This window comes from Alligator mississippiensis, chromosome 13, assembly GCF_030867095.1.
Source record: "Alligator mississippiensis isolate rAllMis1 chromosome 13, rAllMis1, whole genome shotgun sequence".
NCBI classification, from domain to species: Eukaryota; Metazoa; Chordata; order Crocodylia; family Alligatoridae; genus Alligator; species Alligator mississippiensis.
This window is the reverse complement of record NC_081836.1, coordinates 42,197,744-42,219,731: the sequence shown is the minus strand read 5'-3', so window position 1 is coordinate 42,219,731 and position 21,988 is coordinate 42,197,744. Positions and strand designations below refer to the sequence as shown.

The 21,988-nt window shown below is 40.1% G+C and overlaps 1 protein-coding gene and 1 long non-coding RNA gene across 5 annotated transcripts in view; one reads left to right on the top strand and one right to left on the bottom strand.

Moving 5' to 3' along the window:
• Window positions 1-21,988, top strand: part of SNX29 (sorting nexin 29) — a 454,827-nt gene that overhangs the window by 199,290 nt on the left and 233,549 nt on the right. For all 4 annotated transcript variants that reach the window (XM_059716635.1, XM_059716634.1, XM_059716637.1 and 1 more), the window contains one exon: window positions 8,283-8,399. In XM_059716635.1, the coding sequence (XP_059572618.1) occupies window positions 8,283-8,399 (117 nt within the window). The remainder of the gene's footprint in view (window positions 1-8,282; window positions 8,400-21,988) is intronic.
• Window positions 11,286-16,956, bottom strand: LOC132244652 (uncharacterized). The gene is made up of 2 exons (XR_009456351.1): window positions 16,556-16,956; window positions 11,286-12,105 (listed from the first exon to the last, which is right to left on the bottom strand). It is a non-coding gene; the product is annotated as an uncharacterized LOC132244652 (long non-coding RNA).

Sequence of the window (21,988 nt, the reverse complement as noted above, 5' to 3'; positions counted from 1 at the left end):
TACAAAGAAAAATGTATACAGCTTTAGTTATTCACTTGACGTTGTTTTCTCAATTTTTTACCCCATGTTTTTTTCAATATATCATTTGTCACTATACCTATATGAACATTATTAATCTTGACATTTTCAGATCTTTTATTCATCTCTTTTGTTGATAGCATAATGTTGATGTCTTTATATATTGTCAGATTACATCCTCTGCTTATGTGCAAATGAATAGAATGCTATTTTATTTGCCTCTTCAAAAGTTTGTCTTTGCCTCTTTTTTTCAAAACAACTTACTGTACTCCTGAGGCCAAATGGATAACTAATTTATTTAAATAAAGAGAAACCAACAAGATGGGGTCCACTAAGGCCTACATAGGAACATAAGACCACTATAACTAGGGACAGACATTATACACAAACCGGTTTAAGTGATCAGAAACTGGTTTAAACCTGTAACAGACCAGACATTCAATGCACATAAACCAGTTTTAAAATGGCCATAACCACTTTGAGATAAACCTGGTTGAATGTAGTATCAGACTTAACTGATTTGGCTCAAACTGGTTTATGCATTGTCTGTCCCAGACCCCTTGCTGGTTTAAATAAACCAGACTCCCCCAGCATCCTGGCATGCTCTCTGGGCTGGCTGGGGCTCTGCTCTGTTCTGGGCTGGCCCCTCCCCTCTGCTGTATAGATGGAGTAGGGGCAGGGCATGGCCAGATGCTGGCCTGCCATTGCCCCTGAGGCAAACGCTGGGGACTGCAGATGGGGTTTGCCAGCCCCAGCTGCACCTCCATGGCTTGCCTGCAGCCAGGCAGGGACGGAGTTAATTCCTTTGTCCCCTCTCACCCCCAGAATTCCCAGGGGTTTGGCTGCAGTCTCTGTGGCTTGTCTGCAGCCAAGCAGGGAGGGGATTAATTCCACAGTGTGTCCTGGAGCGGGGGGGAGGGGGGCGGGGGGAGAGGCAAGCTAGTTCTCTGTGTGAAGATCCAAGTTCTGCACCTGTGAGCCCAGAGCTAAGACCTGCAGGACCAGACTGAGAGGTGGGAAGAGTTGGCAAAAACTTGACAATCATCACACATGCTGGAGATGTAGTTAAGGGAAGTTGCAGACAGTTTCACAAAAGAATGCAGAGAGTGCCATGGGATGGGAGAGGCCTGGCTGATGGCTGGCATGCTAGCCCTTGCTGGTGCCTGGTTATGCCCTCTCCACTCCAGCAGGGAGGGGTGAGAGCCTTGGAGGGCATCTCTCTTCCCTCCCTTTTGGCAGTGGCTGGCAGACATGGTCTAGCACCCCCTGGCTTCTGGCTTGAGCCACTGCAGGCATGTGTCTACATGTCCTGGTTTAACAGAGCATGTCTGTCCAGTTATTAATCACTTTAACCTGCACAGCTTAGATAAACCTGCAAAGAGTGAATCAATTCAGGCTCAGGCTTTTTGAATGTCTGTCCCTAGCCTATTAGATGTTTGGAGACTTGGTGAGGAGAAAGTGAGTGAAAGTGTGTAAAATTTTCCCCAAAAACCAACCATAAAGGGGGTGCACACTGGAAAGATTCATGTAGAGATTGCTTGCCTGACCTGAACTTTATCCTTGGAGTCTCTGCAGAGGGAGGCAATCCAAATGTAAAACTCCTTTTTATGGCATTTTTTCTTGATGAACAATAGCAGTATTAAATTCAGAAAAAACACTGCATAATAGAATACTTTCATGTTAATATAAGTTTTTGCCATTATCATTTACTCTCATTACAATGTGTGTAATGTATGTTTGTTATAGCCTGGTCTTAAAATCTGGTATCTTTCATCAGTAACTTATACAGGGATCTATTTGAAAGGTTTATAAATGAATCAAAGAAGGTTTGTAAATTAATCAAACACAGCTGTTCTTAACGATCTGGGATGCATGATGTCAGTGGTAGTGTCTTAGTTATATATGCCTCTTTTGGAGGAAGAGACATCATTAAACACGGTTAATTGAACGAATGAAACATTAAAGTTGAGTAGTGATAAGTTGTAAAAAGCTAAGAAATTTGAAAGCTCAATTCCAACAGCAAAACCTTCCCTGGCTTTACGTATCCTACAATAAATACCAAAAAAATATGTGTGTGAGCTTCCTCAAACTAGCACTCTAATGCAAAACCTTAACAGTAACTTCATCAACTGGTCAGCATGTCCATCTTGCATACATTTCATGCATTTGAGAAGATTCTCTGCCTAGTGAGACTGAAATCAATATTAAGGTTTAGTATTAGAATGCAATTTTGAGGAGAAAGTATGTTTTTGGGCTGGAAATGAAAACCTTATGGAATAGATAAAATACATGGGTAGGCTGCATGGGTTACAGAATACATTTTAAAAAGTTATATCACTGATTTGTTTTGAATTAGTTCCTCTCGTTTGGTCCAATATTTTCCCTGTACATCATATTGTTCAGTTGTTAATTTAATGTTGTCAACAAACTTATTTGACTTAGTTAACTTGTATATGTTCAACCGGATTTCTGTAGTGGATATTTGAATGTGCCATTATGTTGAAATACAACTGTTAACTGCATTCGAGAGGATTATTTTGTATATGTTTTGTTTAATTTCAAAGAATCTATTCTATCCAATCCTTTTTAAATCTAAAATTTTCTTAAATAAATTTAATTGTAGAAAGTTTGTTGTACTCCTAGTGGGAAGGATATTAACATTTAATTATTATTACTTTTGTCACAATTCAGTACCCAGTTCATTAGCAGGATGCTTCAGGCTACTGTAAAAAAAAAATGTCCATCCAAACAGAGGGGAGTACTTTGTACTTGCAATCAAAAGGGAGGTGCCTTCTGGCAAAAAGTCATATTGATTATGGTCTGTTCTTCACCTTCACATTCCATCCATTCTGCTCTTGCCCATATTCTTTGTTTCATGGTCTATGATTATTGGAGAGGTTTAGCATTCTGCTGTTGTCTCTGTGATTTAAGATAAGGTGTGTTTGCAAGTTTTTTTCTGCTCAGTATAAACAGGCCACTAAATTAAGTCAGTATTTCTGCCTTTAATCAAACAAGAGAATGCAAATATTTATTTTTTAAACATAGTTTAGGTAATTATAGTTTGGTGTACAAACTTTGGAAAGGATCATATCACAAAATCATAGTTTAATGGTTTCCAAATGCAATTCCAGAAGATGTGTGTTGATTAATGTATTAAGATGAAGGTGTGTTTATTTTGTGGTTTTTACTGAAACTTTGTCAAAATGGAGAGGGTCATGTGTTTGTTGCTGCTTTTCTAAAGTGCCACTATCATTTTAAGATCTCCATTATTCATATTGTATTGTCTTAATTGCGTGTTAAGACTGTAATGTTCACTCCAAGCTAATGGTGTTAAAATATCTTTCATAAGCCAGATTTTGATTGAAATAATTTACCTCCAAGAGACTTTTGGCAAACTTTATGCATGCATGCATGCATGCGTCTGATTTTCCTTCTTCTTTTCCTGCAAGCCTTTCATATGCCTTCTGGAAAAGCAGTGATGCTTTGTCCAACTAATTGGATTTTCCTGGATCATTTACTTCTGTTTCAAAGAAATCTCCAGTCAGAGAAATTTATGAGTCAGAGAAATTTTTAATACAAAAAATGCTGAGAAAATTTACACAGATTATTCTCTATAGTCACAAAGTACTGAAAGTTTTGAAATGCAGGAATAGTCCAAAAAAAAAATAATCTCTTCACGATCTTTGGCAGAGGTGAATGTCAGTCCAACCACTTTGGCTTGGAATTGGTGGAGGAGCAATGATAGGGCAAAATTTTTAAGATGCTTTGTGCAGAAGCAGGAACCATGCTGTGTTAGTTATACTGCAGAAATTCATGTGTTTTTACATATCTTTTATTTTGACTAAATAAGCTTACTAATTACTAACAAGTGTTTCAAATTAAACTTCTTCATCAAGACTGATGTTGAGTGAACAATTGGGGTATGAATACATAATGCCATAATTGTTAGTATGGAAATCTTAATGTTTTGATCTTATCAAAAGAAGGAAGAATAGAGTAATTAATCAGGAAGTCTCTAATTATTAAATCAAGTGAGTCTGGAAGTGAGCTTCTTTAATGGGATTAAGTAAAACAGAAAAGTAAGACAGGAACAGAAACAAAGGCAGTAAATTAAAATTGCAGCAGCACACACACAAACAATTTATATAAGATTAAATACACAAACCTCATTAATGCAAAGTTATTTCAAGAAGTGCATCACTGAAGCGATAACTCAGTCATATCACAAGTTCTAAATGCTTTGTGAAATGATATAAAATACTGCAGTACTACTATTAAATTATTTAGTTTAATTTGTCTGGATAAATAAGTGATTCTGTTGTGTAAAATTTCTAACCACAGTGTGAGAGAATACACATTGGCTTTTGGTGATAACAGTAAGGTGATTCTTATACCACCAAGGTATAGTTCATTTTTTGGGCCTGCTTTATAGTTTAAGATAAATTCACAAAAGTGCCATTTCAGAAAACAAAATGAGCCCAGAATATCATTAAGGTAGCTTGTATACTATTGCATGGAGAATTGCTTTATAGAGAATTTGCTCATTTTGTGTGGGTCATGTTAATGCTATGGGCCAGTCTGCTCTGTTCTGGACTCTGGCTGAAGCTGACCACCTAAAAATTTTCTTGTGCAGGAGAAAACTTTGCTGGAATAAGGTGGTGGAGGTTGCTCCTATGTAGTCTCTACTCCGCCTCCCTCCCATCTTTCTCTGAAACTGGACAGAGGGTGCAGCAAAAATGTATGGACTTCTGTCCTACAGTCTCCAACTTGTCTTAAGTGACTTAAAAGCTGTTTCCCTGCTTTCTGGAGTTGGGTGAAGCATACTGGTGTTTAGTAGGTAAGGATGGTAAAGTGGGTGGAGAAAAAGTAAGGTAAATAACTACAAAACAAAAGAAGAATTCCAATTATGTACTTTGCTATGCAACTACATTTAGTCTCCTGTTATTTTGTAGACTTGGGGGTGGAAGCCTTTTTGCCCCCATGGGCCAGAGCTTGTGACCTGGTCCCTACCATGGGCTGTAAATCTGACTGTGACAGGGAAAACTTTCACACCTGATGCAAGCACTGGCCTGCCTCCTGTCTATGAGCCAGCGACCCACCTCACTTACCTGCCATGCTTTGATGTTAATCAAAGCAGATGTTAATCAAAGCAAAGTAGTAAGATGTTAATCAGGTGGGAGGCTGCCCATTTTGAACCGTGATGTTTACGGGAATATATGCAGCTCCATTCCACCCCTGCACTGCAGCCCAGTCCTCGCAGATGGCATCCCAGGCAGCTAAACTCAGCCATCCCCTTCACCCCATTAGCTGTGGTCCCTTCTCTGGGACCTTCGGCTCCTCCTTAGGCCCTGGCCCCATCTTAGGCCAGTCGGGATCCCGAGCCTCTTGCTCTTTGGGCATCCCTCGCATTGGGCCCTTGGCCCTTCGACTCCTCCCTGGGTCCTTGCCCCAGCATGGACTAGTCAAGGTCCCTTGGGTCAGGTCTAAGCTGCTTGGCTGCTTTTACCCTCCCAACTCCACTGGAACAACTGACCCACAGGCCTCTTGAAGCTCTTCCAGGTCTGGGCATTCACCAGTGTAACAGGGACTCAGGCAGGAGCCCTGTTACTTAGACAGAGTCAGGCAGGATTGACCCGACGATGAAGTCTGCCAGGTGGTGGACATTACACACCCGGGAAAAGTTCAGGTGATTAGCCCACGAAAACCGGGAGATAAAAGATGGCAGGAGAGCATTGATTTTTGCCTTCCGGTACCAGAAGAAGTGAGGAGTGACGAAGCCCTGGAGAGAGAGAAGAAGACTTACCAGAGATATAGATGAGCTCTGGGATGAGCGAAGCCCTGAAGTATGCAGTAAGTCAGTGGTGGAAAGGATTAACTTCCCGGGAGTCCCACTGTCCTGATGAGCGTAGAAAAAGGAAAAAAATGGAGACACCAGGCAGTGGATCCCTGAGGGATGTGGCAGGACAGCAGCAAAGGGGGTTGTGTCACCTGTTAACTCAGCTGTGCCGATGAGTGTGGGAAAAGACAGAAATGCCAGGCAGTGGATCTGCTAGGACTCCTAAGAAGATGGGACCGCGCCCCTCAGTAAGAAAAAGGGGAGATTGGGGTTCTCCCCAAGGCTAGAGCCCAGGTGGATAGTGGAAGCTGGGAGCAGGGAAAAGATTATGCGAGGGAGTAGCTAGAAGACTACTCCCTGGATCGTGCACTCACGAAGAGTGAGGAACGCGGAGAGTGCATGCCTCTAATGAGATAATTAGTGGCGAAGAATCCTTATTAAGTGCCAAGACTGAGTATTTCCCGATTGTAATACCGATCACCTTTGCCAGTGGAGTAATTGGTAAGGATGTTGTTATCTTATCACTGAAGCTGGAAATAAAACTTACACTTTGAGCAGTTGGCATCAGGGTGGCATTCTTCTATCCAGGAACAACAATAAAACAGTAACCTCCTTTTTTTTTTCTTCCATCTAAGTTGTGGCAGGCGAGTATAAAGGAGAGATGAGGATAAGATTGACTATCCTGCTCACAACCAGCCAGGACTGTGTGGGCTGGAAGTTATTAGGTTATTAGGAGGTTATTAGGTGCCCCCTACCCACCTTTCACCAGGGAGATTTGTGGGCCTGGCATTTCATAGGGCTGCTGTGCCATCAGCAGCCCCACCAGGCCTCCCTACCTTGGCAGGGTGCAGTTTTAGGTCATGCCCAGGAGCCTCCTCCATCCCCATAGATCCCATAGATCTCCAAGGTGTTCTTGGCCTCAGCTCTGCCAGCTGATGTCTCTCCCCCGGTGGGGCAGCAGCAAACTGCTGCTTCCCCTATATAGCCTGTATCTCAAAATGGCCACTGCAATCAAGCACCTGGCTGCTGTCAGCTCCAGTCCTTAAAGTGGCAGGCACCAACAGTGCTTTGCCACACCCACCCATGCCTCCCTATCACCAATTCCACCCCTGAGTGGGTCAGACTTTCTGGCCACTTCACAAGCATGGCCATGCGTTATGTGGTGCTGCAGCACATGTTCAGTTTTTCTCTGCAGGGGTCAGAAAAGCCTGCAGAGAAAAAAACCCAGCAATGCATACGGGGGGTAGTGCTTGCCACTTGAAAGCAGAGTCGAGCTACCTGGACCTGTGTTGCAGCTGCTGGCCAGGCTCTGCGTGGCAGAATCGCTGCTGCTACAGCCCCAGGAGCCCAGGTAAGGCTGCAGGGGCCAGCCCAGTGCCTACCTTCCTAGGGTAACTTGCTGTGCACCACAGCATGTATGGCACAGGTGTTCCCGGGGACAGTTAGCAGCAGTGCAGACTGCGCTGCTGGTAGTTGTCCTCAAGGAACCAAATGTCCATACCACGTGTGGATGCAGCCTCTGGGGCTGAATCCAGCCTCTTTGCCAGCCAGAACCTGCCTGGGAGCTATAGATTGCTGATCCCTGGTGTAGACCTTTACAAAGTTCTGACTTAAAAATAGCTTTTAAAATTATGTATCAAAATAACTTAGTAGGTGTAAAATTCTAGAATTTGAACAATACATAACTTGGGATGCTTTAACAGTTTTTGCTGAACTATGACATGAGAGCAAGATACAATCCCTCTTCAGTTAATAGAACATTTTCTCTTAATGGAACAGCAGCTTTATTTTCTAATTTGTAACTGTTAGTATTCTACAACAAGCTGTTTTCTCTTAGGTATTTCTGCATTATATATATGCTTGGTATGATTTATTTTGCTTTGTGTGTTAGTGGGTATAATTCTCCCCAAGATGTTGTGGATTCCTTCATCCAAATTATTTCAGCTATCCGAGTGATTTTTCGGCATGTATTCTCCAAAATGGTTTTGTTCATGAGGATATCAAATGAGGGTTCCACTGCGGGATAGAAGTGGATGTACTATTGGCAGAGCTGTACGTAGGTTCCCTGTCTGCACCATTCTTAATTCAAATAGTGTTGTTAATCCATCACTTTTGAGTGCTCTTATATTGAGAAAGCAATATAGGATGAGTCAAATTGAGTGTATTCATTGTAACAGTGTAATATCACTATCCAAACTATTGCATTGACAATACTGTGCATTAACTGGAAAGTATGTATTTTTTACTTTGGTAGTATTGGAATGATGCAACCATGATGGTCCAGGAAACATGCAAATCTCTCATATTTTTTACTTTATAATACCATGGACATTAACTATATTGCTGATCTTTTTCAGTTCAGAGTGAAGTATCTTCACGTCGGAAATTCTATTCTCTTCACCTGAAACTTTGGTTCTATGTCTTTCAGGTGGCAGAAATGCATGGGGAGCTTATAGAATTCAATGAGAGACTTCACCGTGCTCTGATGGCTAAAGAAGCTCTTGTGTCCCAAATGAGACAGGAACTCATTGAGTTGAGAGGGCCGGTAAGTGTTTATATACCTCCACCATCGGCTGATTCTGAAAATAAGCAAATTTAAAGTAGTACTTTTAAGTGTTTCCCATTGGAAAGGTCTCTTAAAATAAAATATGTGTGTCATGAATTACTGAACTTTGATGTTTTATAACATGTTTGATTCTTGGGTGTTAGTTGCAACAAATTGAAAAAACTGGCAGAATGACATTAGCATTTGACCTGATATCTCATATACTTTTAAAAATAGGTTTTGCTATTGAGATTTTTATATTGAAAACATTTCACAAGGGTGGAATTCTCTTTTCTTGGGTTGTCTTGGTGGCGGTTTTTTAATCATTGATATAGCATTTTTGGTATTTACATGCAGGTAGGGTTCTGTTTTCCAACAGTGTGGATGAGTGTATGAACATATGCATTATGCATGTAGAATAAGCATGCTCAGTAGACTAGACACTGGTTGCCTTTGTGCGTGTACCCTTTGGGGATGCAGACTAAAATTGGTGCCTAAAATGTAGGCAGCCCAAAAGTGGGTTAGACTCAGGAGGAGGAACAGGGCTCTCTCTAGTAACTGAACTCAGCTGGGAAGTGGGAGACTCAGGTTCCAGGTGCCTTTGCCCAGAAGGGGTTTGAACTTGTATCCTTTTGACTTCCCAGCACAGTGCTGTCATCACTAACAACACAGGTCAAGCATTATCCTGGTTTGCTGCATAAATGACCAGAAGCAAGTAGAATGCTATCTTCTGAGTGAATTTGATTGGAAAGTTTTCCAACAGCAAGATATATATATGTTCTTGGCAAATGTTTAGGGATCTATATATAAAGTATTTTGAAAATACTTTGTAACGTTCCTAAAGTGAGTTCACTTTTCAATGGTTAGCTAAGGAGTTCTAGAAAGAATATAAACGAAAAGCTATTTCAGGCATGGAGTGATAAATAAAAATAATTAGATTGTATAATAGGACATTGAAATAAAAGATATTACTATGTTGGAGGCTAGTTAGAATTTCTCAAAATGACAAGTACAAGAAAGGAAACTAGAAATCAGGTTAATGCGGTGTGTAGGAAGCTTGATCACTTCTTTCTAGGATTTCTTTATACATGACATTTTTATATATGGAATGTGTTTATGCCATTATCCTAAAAGAGGGTGTCATATCAGTTAGGAAGACTTCAGAGTTTTTTTGAGGCCCCTAGGAGCATAAAGGGTGTGGGCTTTTTTGGCAGTGTCTTAAATGGCTTTACAGTCAACTACTGAGCTGTATGTCACACTTCCCCCTACTTAGACTCTCAGTTTTACCCCCTCCTACATGCTAGGGTTCTTCAACTCTCAATTCCCTACATTCCTTTGACTGAATTCTCTGCTCCCATCATGTGGCTATATATGCAGTCCCAGATTAGAGAGTATTCTTACTGATCTCTTCTTACTTCATTCATGCCATCATATATCCCATTTCCATGACTCAGGTCTTTCTGTGCTGCCTCAGTCATCAACACTATCTACTACTTTTCTAGGCCTTTTTAGTAGCAGGTTTATTCCACAGTTTTGTCTTTTTGCAGCAAGACTTTTAGTTTCAGCTTCTATTATCTGCGTGGGAAACAGTTTTTTCATGAAGGCAGAAAAAAATTAGACTTTATTGTACTTTATCGGATCCCATTCTTTAAGGAGGGTAGTTTGGCTAGATTGTGGTATGATGAGCAATAATCTATATATTTTGTGTTTGTGCATTGTATGTTGCAGAAATGAGAGGGGTTAGAGTATCAGGCCAAATTTTGCTGATACATTTGTAATACTGTTACTCTTTTTTTGGAATGACTGATATGGAAAATTGAACTTCTTGAACTAAAGAAGGAGGACCCTTACTTCCTCTTATGCAAGTGAATCTTCTGTAGAGAGAAAAATAGAGTAGCTTTGCAGGAAAGAACTTGGAAACCTATATACAGGTATTTTACTTCTTCTGTACAATGAGGGGTAGAAATACAGAGCTTGAGGTTTTCTGGGTATTTGAGACTTTTAAATATTTCCTAGCATCATGAATGCTGTTACAGGGATACCTTCCAGAGATACAAATTACACTGCTGCAATCTGTGGCTGAATAAACAGCTGAGTGGGAGTTATTTCTTTCAAAACAGTTTAACAAATGAAATTGGGGAGGAGCCTCCAGACATCTGAAATGCTGCTGAGCCGAGCAAGAGTTTTGAGATGTTGTAAGCTGCTGATACTTTGTTCTAGAGATGCTGCCAAAACTGCTTTCAGACATTTGCCTCTTTTACTTTAATGTTCGGTGCTTCTAGGATTTGAAGAATTTGAACTGCCCTTGTTAAATTCCTGCTACTTAGGTTTTCCTTCAGCTATTGCTTTTCTTTAGACTTTCACATTTGAAAAAGAAGGTTAATCTGAGGTTTGTGTTGGCTGAACAAGGGAGCAAGAAGAGAGATACTTTTAAAAATGTTGCTGGGATTTGGAAATTTGAAATTTTGGTGAATTTGGCTGGCAATATCTTTTCCTTTCTGTGGCACATCCCTATTTTAATTTTAGGTGTTCAGTTTTTTGGAGATTACTTACCTGTCTGGAGGCTTCCAAAATTTTATAAAAGGAAACACCACCTTTCTTTTTTCCTCATTTTTTTTAACTGAAAGCAGTCATGCACTGTTCAAGTACTGTTCATTTCACCTAACTATCTCAGTGAAGGCAATACAAGTATTGTCGAAGAGTAAGTAGGATGAGATCTATAATACTTCTCATCTTAAAAACAAAACAAAAAACTCCTCCTTAAAAATCACATTATTGGGCGAAGACAGCTGCAGGGATTTAAGCTTAAATTGGTTAGAAACTTTATCCTTATTTTTCATATTTTCATGCCTTATTCCAGACCTTTGGATCAATTGAAATGAAATATTAATCATATACAATATTTTATTAAACACTGAATCAACCTTCAGAATAAAACTAATACCTTAATGAACAAAGAATCATTCCTTTAATACAAACAGAGTGGAATGGAGTATTTTAAAATCTAGCACCTTTTATACCTGACAATCTCAATGCTTCACACAAAATGGATTTTAAGATTAAGTTTTAGATACCTACTTTGAAATTTCACTTAACTGGACAAGGCAGATTGGATTGTTAGTTGAATATTTTAAAATGCCTAGTTTTTTCCCCCAGACTTTATTGTTTTGAAGACTGTAGTAACTTTTTGACAGATCAGTTGTAGCTTATCTGAGGAAGAAATATTAGGCCAATGCCATTGTTGGTTAAATTAGTGTTAATCTAATCCATAATAAACCATGACATCAAACTTGCTGCTATTTGTCCAGTTGGATGATAAGGTACTCCAGGCAGTCTGTTATAAAGTTTTATACAACATCATATTCTTTCATAACAGGATGAAGAATGGTCTTACGTGAATAGCTTTTTGGTTCCTTTTCAGGCTCGTCCCACATATCCCGCCTACCATAAAAATTCCATTTAAAATTGGCAGAATTCTCTCTGTGGATACCACAAGTTGCCATACATATCTTGAAACTGCTGGATAGCATAGTTACTTGTAGAAGAGAGCTGTTTTCTTTTTCTTTACCTTGATTGTATAAAATTCACTTTCCTTCCCTTTTTTCAGTTAGTAGTTTTTCTTCTTTCTTTTTCCCCCAGCACAGTTAAGATGAGGAAGCCTTTTCCATATGGAGTGAAAATGGGTGGTGAAAACTTTGGTATAGATCTGAGGACAGAGCAGATCAAACATTTCTTGGACTAGAATAATACAACAGCTACTTGTGCTAAGAGGGCAGCTCTCAGAAAAGAAACGAATTTGCAGTTGCACTTCTATATTGATATGAAATGCTATTTTGCTGTGAAGTAGGTGGTGTTAACCACACTTTTACAAATGTAAAATGCAGGTAAATTTATAGGGGAATGTTAAGTAGCTTGCTCAAGGTCACAGTCAAAGCGTGGAATAAAAGTACTCATCCTTTGCAGTGACCAGTAAACAAGTTTCCCACCTGTTCTGTAATTTTTGTTTTTTAACCCAAATCAGCTTATTATTTTGCTTTAAAATGTTTCTGCCTCTATCTGTGTTATATTTCAGTTTAAGATGACTGCTACTTTTCTATTTGTAGTATTCAGATACCTTGAATACTTTAATTTTTTGGGAAGAACTTGTTAAGGTCTAAATTATTATTTCTGTTTTCTCCATTTTACAGCCATCTGGACTCTAAATTTAAATGGATGACCTGAATTCTAACTCTTAGCAGAGCCTGAACTACCTAATTCAGTTGTGTCTGATTCATCTGGCTCCATGGGATGGATCCACAGTGCAGGCCCAAACCATGGGAATGTCACCTGGGCCTCGGGGCTGGAATTTGGCAGCTTTAACTGTTGCAGCTCCCGAAACTGTGGTAGCTGCCACTTCTTCCACTATCAATTTCCTTCCCAGCTGACTAAATGATGCAGCTCCATGCTCTGGAGCCAGCCTGATGGGCTGTCCACAGATCTGGAAATTTGGTGGGAGGACAAGCAGTATTGTTAATTGCTATTAATTGCAAGAGCCATGGCAATTAACACTGTCCCTGCTTGCCACACTGCCAAATTTCTGGACCAGTTGGGAGCCCTGTATGACACGACTGGATCTTGGTAACCCCTGGCCTAGTTTAATAAAACTATTCTATTAGAGAAGCATCTGTTCTGATTAATGATAAAAACTGGCAGGTACATTTTAATAGACTTGAGTTATTCAGTTCAACTGAAAATAATATAGCATTGACACTGATAGTAAGTTAACACATTTAAAGAAATATATGGAGGAAAAAATTACATTGCACATTTAATTATTACTGAAATGAGATTGTTTTCCATTTGTGTATATGTGGGTTTTTAATGACCAGACCTTAGTTAGCTGTTTTAAAAGTTTGAACGAAGCAAATTGATTTCCTAAGTTTCTTCTGATTAAAAAAAAAATTCTTACTGAATCTTATTGACTCAGCTAGTTTACTACAAGGAATTACTTTCAGAGATGCTGGTATCAAATGATGAAAGAATCATGTGTACACATTGGAAATATTGCCTATGGCATGTTGCAAAGGAGATATTAAAAACTTACTATCTAGAAAAAACAGCTGTCTGCAACTTCAGACGAAGGAAAATATATACAATAGGTTTTCCTTGGAAAACTGATTGTTACTTTGCTTTACTGGGGATCTGATGTAGGCACTTTTTGAGATTGTGGTGTGGAACCATAGGGTAGGCTGCAGTAATTTTCAGGTTTCTTAATGTAAATCTTTTCCTCTCACTCCTTTCTTGTACCAACCAATATTTAGCATGGGTTCTCCCTCCGTTTCTTTTAAGTTCTTAAATGCTGTGAAAGGAATTCTATACTTAGTATAGATTATGCATCTATGGCTATATTTTCCTGAAGATGTGCATTGACAATGCAGAACAACGCTGGAAATTCATGGGTGATTGACATGCACATTCAACCGATCAGCATGCGATAGACAGAATTGCAGCAAATTCTTTGTCACTTTCTAGAAGTCAGCAGTGTAAAACTCCTTATTTTTGTGATTATTCTTTTGGGTTATGTCTATTATTTTATTATCCTCCTGTACCCTATTTGCACAGTTCAATACATCTGTCTTCTTTTGGAGCTGGTCTTTGCAAACCTCTGGTACAACAGAGAGAGAGGATTTCGATTGGCCTCTCTGTTCCATTGGAAATGCCAGGGCAAGTCTATAGAGCCCAAGAGATAGATGAAGCTATAAGAACCTTTATTTTTAGCTCATCAGCTTTGATTCCTGCCCAGTGTAGAGCTGCTCAGTATTTTTGTCATGTAATTGCCAGTGTTCATATTGGGCAGATATCGACATAAAAGTCATTGTTGTAATAGCTGTACTTGTTGGAAGTCTCTGCAGAGGAGGCAGTAGAAGAATATCTTTAATGATAAAAACATATAGGCAGACAGTATGAAAGGAAATTTGAATGCATGTTTCCAGTGCCTACCCATATAGGGAATTTTGAGTCCAGGATGTTATTCTACCCCTTATGTAGTAAAGTAAATGGGAGATGCAGCAAGTCATCGGTCACATTTTGGGGCTTCACTTTGGGTTGTCTAATTGATTTGTCTTGACTTAGACTCTTCAGAGCAATGGAAACCCACAGAAAACAGAGTTAACATGCAGGCTTGTTTTAACAGGTTTTTCATACACAGTATACTCTCAGTAGCTCAGTCCAGGAGATACACAGAGTTACTTAGTAGTAGTATCTTAGAGTCTTTTTGTATGCTTCTCTTAAAGGGTCCTCATCAGTTACTTAATGGTGCATGAATACAATATGTGAGAAGACTCCACAATAAAAGTTAAATAATAGCAATTTTAACAGCATAAGTGTTGTCATATATTTTCAATGTTGAATTTTATAAAATAAACATAAATATATATTTAATCTTTGAAGCAATTAAAACATCAAATGCTACTGTTTCCAGCTCAGAGAATGAATTTAAAAATGTATTTTAAAACGCAGTTTCAAGCATCAAATGTTTTTGAAAAACATTTTAAGAGCTTTGGAGGGGCACTGAATATCAATGGGGCAATCCTTCTGAGATGTTATAGAAGGATTACTGAGACTCAACTGGCCATCTGACTACTATCCCATGCTGCTTATCCATGTGGGCACCAATTATACTGCCAGGGGAGACCCTGAGCAGATCAAAATTGACTGCAGGACTCTGGGAAGAAGGGAGAAGGGGACAGGGGGCTCAGGTGCTGTTCTCGGTCCTTCCAGTCAAGGGGAAGGGACTGAGCACGAGTGTGTGCATCCTGCGGATCATTGCATGGCTGCGCAGATGGTGTTGTCAGCAGGGCTTTGGCTTCTTGAACAATGGGATGTTGTTCCAAGAAGAAGGATTCCTAGGAAGAGACAGAATCCACCTGACAAAGATAGGGAAGAGCATCTTTGCAGGCAGGCTCACTAACCTAGTGAGGAGGGCTTTAAACTAGGTTCACCAGGGGACAGAGACCAAAGCCCTGAGGTAAATGGGGAAGTAGGTGACCTGGAAGAAGCCCAAGTAGGAAGAGGTAATGGGGAAGGTGTTCTCATTCTTCCTGAGAAGGTAGGGAAATTGGCTAGTTACCTCAGGTGTCTGTACACAAATGCACGGAGCCTGGGAAACAAACAGGAAAATTGAAAGTCCTTTCACATTCACAGAACTATGACATGATTGGAATAACAATGACTTGATGGGATATCTTGCATGACTGGAGCGCTGTCATGGATGGTTATAAACTCTTCAGGAAGGACAGGAAAGGGAGAAGAGGAGTTGTTTTTTATGTAAAAGAGCTGTGCAATTGCTCAGAGCTTCAGTATGAAACTGGAGATAGGCCTGTTGAAAGTCTCTGGGTTTGGTTCAGAGGGGAGAGCATCAAGGGTAATATTGTGAGCGTCTTCTACAGACCACCAGACCAGGAGGCGGAGGTGGATGAGACTTCCTTCCAGCAACTAGTAGAAGTTTTTTGCTCACAGGCCCTGGTTCTCATAAGGCACTTCAGTCACCTTAACATTTCCTGGAAGATCAAAACAGCAGTGCATAGACAATCCTGGAAATTTTTTGGAGAGTGTTGGGGACAATTTCCTGGTGCAAGTGTTGGAGAGGCCAACTAGGGGCTGTGACATTGTTGATCTGCGGCTAACAAACGGGGAAGAACTATTGGCAAATGTAGAAGCTGATGGCAACTGGGGCAACAGTGACCATGAAATGTCTGAGTTTGAGATCCTGAGGGAAGGAAGGAAGGAAAGAGAGCAGCGGAGTAAGGACCCTGGACTTCAGAAAAGCAGACTTTGACTCACTCATGGGCAGGATCCTCTGGGAGGCCAGTCTGAGGTGGGGAAAGGAGTACAGGGGGAGCTGTCTGTACTTTAAAGAAACCTCACTGAGGGTGCAGTATTATATACTTAAAGCATATATTGTGTATTAGAAAAGCAAGCTGGATCTTTTTCAGGGGATAAGGCAAAATGCTGCCTTTATTGGGAATACAAAAGATTAAAAGATTAAAATATTATTTCCTTATTGAAAATATAAAGATCTTAAATCTTTACACGCTTGCGTGCGTGCACACTCTCTCTCTCTCTTTCTCTCTCCCTACCCTCCCCACCCCCGGGTTCTGCCCATGCTAAAATCTTACCAGTCGTAGTTGCTCAAGTCAGTTTGGCAGCCAGACAAGTTGACACGAGGAGAAAGGAGTGGAGCTTCTATTGGACGTGTACTGATGCTTCACTGTGTGGAGAACAGACCCAAAGTCTTTTTATTCTCACCCATCTTTTATAGTAGCTGTTTTCCATGTAAGTTTATGATCCTTGCTGTGTCACGGTGTGTTAGCTATCCTTATGTTAGGCGTGGGATCGAGCCTTCCTTTTTTGGACTTTTTTTCCTTCTTTTTTGCTGCGTTGAGATAATGAAATATTTTTGTTGGTATTGGGCGATTTGTTCTTGCTTTGGGTTCTGTGATCTTTAGCTGTTGAATTAGGCAGATCTCTGGCTGTGTCAACAGGAGGTTACTGTAACGTTTTGGCTGTTAAACTCTCTTATCACATGCGTACCACATTCACACGCAAGGGAAAAAGTAACAGGATGGCTTTTACACATAGGTAAAATGAAATGCAGTTTTACCTAAGGCTAAGTTGTATAGTTATTTAAGCAATATGAAACTGAAAATGGATATTACTTATTTAAAAGATTTAAATGATAAGTAATAAATTAAGAAGATAAGTGACTTCTAAAAAAGCAACGTTACCTGTAGCTCAGTACCAGAAACAAATCATTCTGAGGTGCAGAAAGACAAGCGACATGTCAGAAGACCAACTTGGCTTAGTAGGGAATTCTTTAGTGAGCTAAAACACAGAAAGTAAGCTATAAGAAGTGGAAACTTGGACGAACAACTAGGGAGGAGTACAAGAGTATTGCTCGGGCACGTAGGAATTAAATCAGAATGGCCAAAGCGCAACTGGAGTTGCAGCTAGCAAGGGAAGCGAAGGGTAACAAGAAGGGTTTCTGCAATTATGTCGGCAGCAAGAGGTGGATCAGAGAAAGTGCAAGTCCCTTACTGAATCGGGGAAGCAACCTAGTGACAAATGATGCATGAAAGGCTGAAGTACTCAATGCCTTTTTCACCTCAGTCTTCACAAGCAAGGTCAGCTTCCAGACTACCGCACCTGGCAGAACAGTTTGGGGAGGAGGTCAGCTATTGACACTGGTGGAAGAACAGGTTAGGGACTATTTAGGCAAGCTGGACATGTACAAGTCTATAGGCCTGGATGGGTTTCACCCGAGGGTGCTGAGGGAGTTGGCTGATGTAATTGCAGAGCCAATGGCCATCAACTTTGAAAACTCATGGCAATCAGGAGAGGTCCTGGATGACTGGAAAAGGGCAAATATAGTGCCTGTCTTTAAGAGTGAGAAGAAGGAGTATCCAAGGAATTACAGTATCACGTCAGTAATTGGAAAAATCATGGAGCAGGTCCTCAAGAAATCCATTTCTAAGCATGTGGAGGAGAAGGTGATTAGGGACAGTCAGCATGGATTCACCAAGGGCAAGTCATGCCTGACCAACCTAATTGCCTCCTATGATGAGATGTCTGGTTCTGTGGATGCAGGAAGAATGGTGGATGTGATATACCTAGACTTTAGCAAGGCCTTGGATATGGTGGATATATGTAAGGTGGATAGGAAACTGGCTGGGTCATCAGGTTCAGAGGGTAGTAGTCAATGGCTCAGTGTCTAGTTGGCAGCCAGTCTCAAGTGGAGTGCCCCAAGGGTTGGTCCTGGGACCAGTTTTGTTCAATGTCTCCATTAATGACATGGAAGATGGGATGGAGTGCACCCTCAGCAAGTTTGCAGATGATACCAAGCTGGGGGGAGTAGCAGATACACTGGAGGGTAAGGCTAGAATTCAGGGGGATCTAGACAAATTAGACCAAAAGAAATCTCATGAGGTTCAATAAGGACAAGTGCAAAATCCTGCACTGAGGATGGGACAATCCCATGTGCCACTACAGTCTGGGGACTGACTGGCTAAACAGCAGCTCTGCAGAAGAGGACCTGGGGGGTTACGGTGGACAGTAAGCTGACTGAGCCAGCAGCGTGTCTTTGTTGCCAAGATGGCTAACAGCATTCTGGACTGCATTAGTAAGAGAGTTGCCAGTATATCGAGGGAAGTGATTCTTCCCCTTTCTTCAGCACTGGTGAAGCCACATCTGGAGTACTGTGTCCAGTTTTGGGTCCCCAACTACAGAAAGGATGTAGATAAATTGGAGAAAGTCCAATGGAGGGCAACACAAATGGTTTGGGGGCCGAGGCACCTAACTTCTGAGGAGAGGCTGAGGGAACTGGGCTTATTTAGTTTGGAGAAAAGAAAACTGTGATGTGATTTAATAGAAGCCTTCAACTACCTGAAAGAGTTTGAAAGAGGATGGAGCTAGATTTGTTCTCAGTGGTAACAAATGACAGAACCAGGAGCAATGCAGTTGCAGCAAGGGAAGTTTAGATTAGATATTAGGAAAAACCTCACTAGGAGGTAAGGAGGTAATAAAGCACTGGAACAGGTTACGCAGACAGGTTATACAATCTCCATTCTTGGAGGTTTTTAAGACCCAGCTAGACAGAATCTTGGCTAGGATGATGTACTTGGGGATGGTCCTGCTTTGAGCAGGGGGTTGGACTGGATGACCTCCTGAGGTCCCTTCCAACCCCAAGTTCCAATGATTCCATGATAACCTTAAAATATTGATGGTTTTACAAAAATCATTTGAAACATGACACAAAAAGTGCCATGTTTACTTTAGCTGCTGTTTTGAATAGCTAACTATTAAAAAGCTTTTTGTCCAGCCACATGTTTTTAGATCTATAAATACTGAAATGCTGCCTACTTATAGACTGGGACAAATTGGTTCTCTTTAGAGCCGAGGCAAAGCTTCCTGCTGCAGGAGGAATGCTGTGGATTTTTGTTTTTGCTTTGTATTTCTCTTTTGTTTTTTAGAGACTATATCAAACCTTGATTTTATAAAGTAATAACAGAATATTTCCAATAATATTTTCTGTTTGTATTAGCATATTTTAATATTCATATTTGACAGGCAATTAATGTAATTCTTAATTTTGGTGTTAAAATAAAGTGTATTCTTAGCCTTGGAAAAATCTCTGGATAACATGCTTATATAAAATGTTTGCAAATTGTTTTGTATCTAGACTGGTATGCAATTATCCCAGGAATGGCATGTTGCTCTGACTGTACATCAAGACACTGCACAATAGCTCCCGTTTACTGGTTTCTTGCAAGTGATTTTCTATAATCTTGCAGTAAATAGATATTGTTGACATTGTATTTACTACACAGGTCATTGAACTGTCTCATGTCATTGCTCATACTAGCGTTGTAGGGTTCAAATACTGTATTTTTTCATATACAACACACTCCTCCCCCCCCCCCCCCCCCGAAAAAACAGTTGCTGAAAATTGGGGTGTGCATTGTAAGCAAGGAAGTACATTAGTGGCAGTTTCTGTTGCTTTAGCTTCTGCTGGGTAAAAGTGCAAATAACTGTATGTGCTTCAGGGGAATAGATCAGTGAGGATGCTTGGCTCTCTAGCTGGTGTGGCTCAGTAACTTACAACAAGGAAAGAGCTTTCTTTTCATTTTACCTTTCAGAAACAAGGTATGTATCTTATGCCACGGCATGTTGTATGCAAGAAGTTATGGTATGTCTTAAATGCAGTTACTTTTCATGGAAATTAAGGATTCAAGTTATTTTATTAAGGTAATAATCTTTTCTGAAAAGGAAATCAAAACCAATTGATTTATGAGGTAGTACAACCCTAATGATTCACTAAGGATTTAATTCAGGGATGAAAGGAAAATATCACAGCATATGTTACATATGAATTCAGCATTAGATTTTGTCACTCTTACTCATATGGAGCTGTGCACAGCCCCCCAGTATGAGTTAGAGTAATGGACTCTGGTCCTTAATCGGTAGTATTTAAGTGTTGCCAGAAACATTGCTAAGGAAACCATTTTGTAGATGCTTAGCTTTGTTCCCCATTGCCCTGAACCTAGTATAGTATTTTTAACTGGGTGCAAATATCTGCCACTCTCACTTGGTATAATATTCAGTTGCTTTGTACCAAGGTAAATAATTGCACAAGGGATTTACATAGATTAACGTTTATTGTCTTGTTTTAACTCAAGTTAACTGACAGCCAGGTAACTCAAGCTAATAAGCAGCATTATAGATATTTCTCTAGGCACTCTGCAGTAATTTATTCCAAAGCCCAAGATAAGGTGAAACAAACTTTTTGGAGTGTTTCTAAAGTACAGCTGTGTTAGTCAACTTGAGTTAACAGCCCCTCTATTGACTTCATTTAAAACAGGATCATAGACTCAGTCTAGACAATAAAAAAGAAAAGAGCAACAGAAACTCAGGCTTGCAGAAAGTAACATTTATCCTTTCATATTAAAGATTTTTTTGGATGAGTGATACATTGAGGCCATCCTTTTGTTTTCTGTTTTTACAGCACATAGCACAATGGGGTCCCTTGATTACAAGCATCTAAGTGCCATGATAATATAAATAATAATAGAAAAGCTCATGAAAAAATAAATTGTTCTGTCTTCAGAACAGGGTTTGAATGGTGTTTGATAAACATTGTTTTGCTCATTAATTCTCCATTCTGTGTACCAAATGATGCAGGGATCCTGTGGAAAAATAGTGTGAGATCATATAATTAAAGACTGTCAGAACACAAACACAGTAGGAGCTTGGATCAACGTTGACTGGTAACATTAATTAGGAATTTCCTACCTTTTGAGTGAATCACTCTGTGACTTTAGAAATGGTTTTTACGTATATAAAGTGTGCAATTTTTAGGCGTTTTTGATAAAAAAAACAAACTGAAAAAAAATTAAAATTCAGTCGTGCAGTTACATTGACATCCACAAAGGTCCTCAGGAAGATTGAAACCCTTGGATATACCACAGAGTAGCTGCTAGCAGTAGTATGCAATTGGTGTAGTATGGTCTTGGTGGCAGGGAGAGGGAGGCAGAAGAGCTTTGCTCTGTACAGTCATATTTATCTCATATATGGTAGGTACAGACATTGTGTGCTGAAATCTCAGCATCTTGCATCCTCCCTTCTGTAACAGAAACTACTCATTCCACTGGGTTATGATTCTGCACAGTATGTAGGGCTGAGGAACAGAAAGTTCAACTGATTTCACAATGAAGTAGAAAAATTCTATTTGGTCCATCGGTGATTCAACTCTAAATGTTCCTTTCGTTTCCCTTATCTCACAAGTATTGCTTGTTCAGTAAGTACAAATTCTGTGGTTCTCTCCTTAAATCTCACCCTCTCCCAAAAGAGAGCTTCACACACACACTACTTTTTTGTAAGAGCTGAATTAGAAAGAAATAATCATGTGTCCTTTTTGTATTGAAAAGCATTTCTTTTTGGTATAATGACGACATTCACCAGGTTTTAATCCTTCATCTCTTCTAACAGATGTTGACATATACTATGCACTTTGTTTGAGGTCATGTTTTTCCTTTTCCTTTGGTCTGGGATTCTAG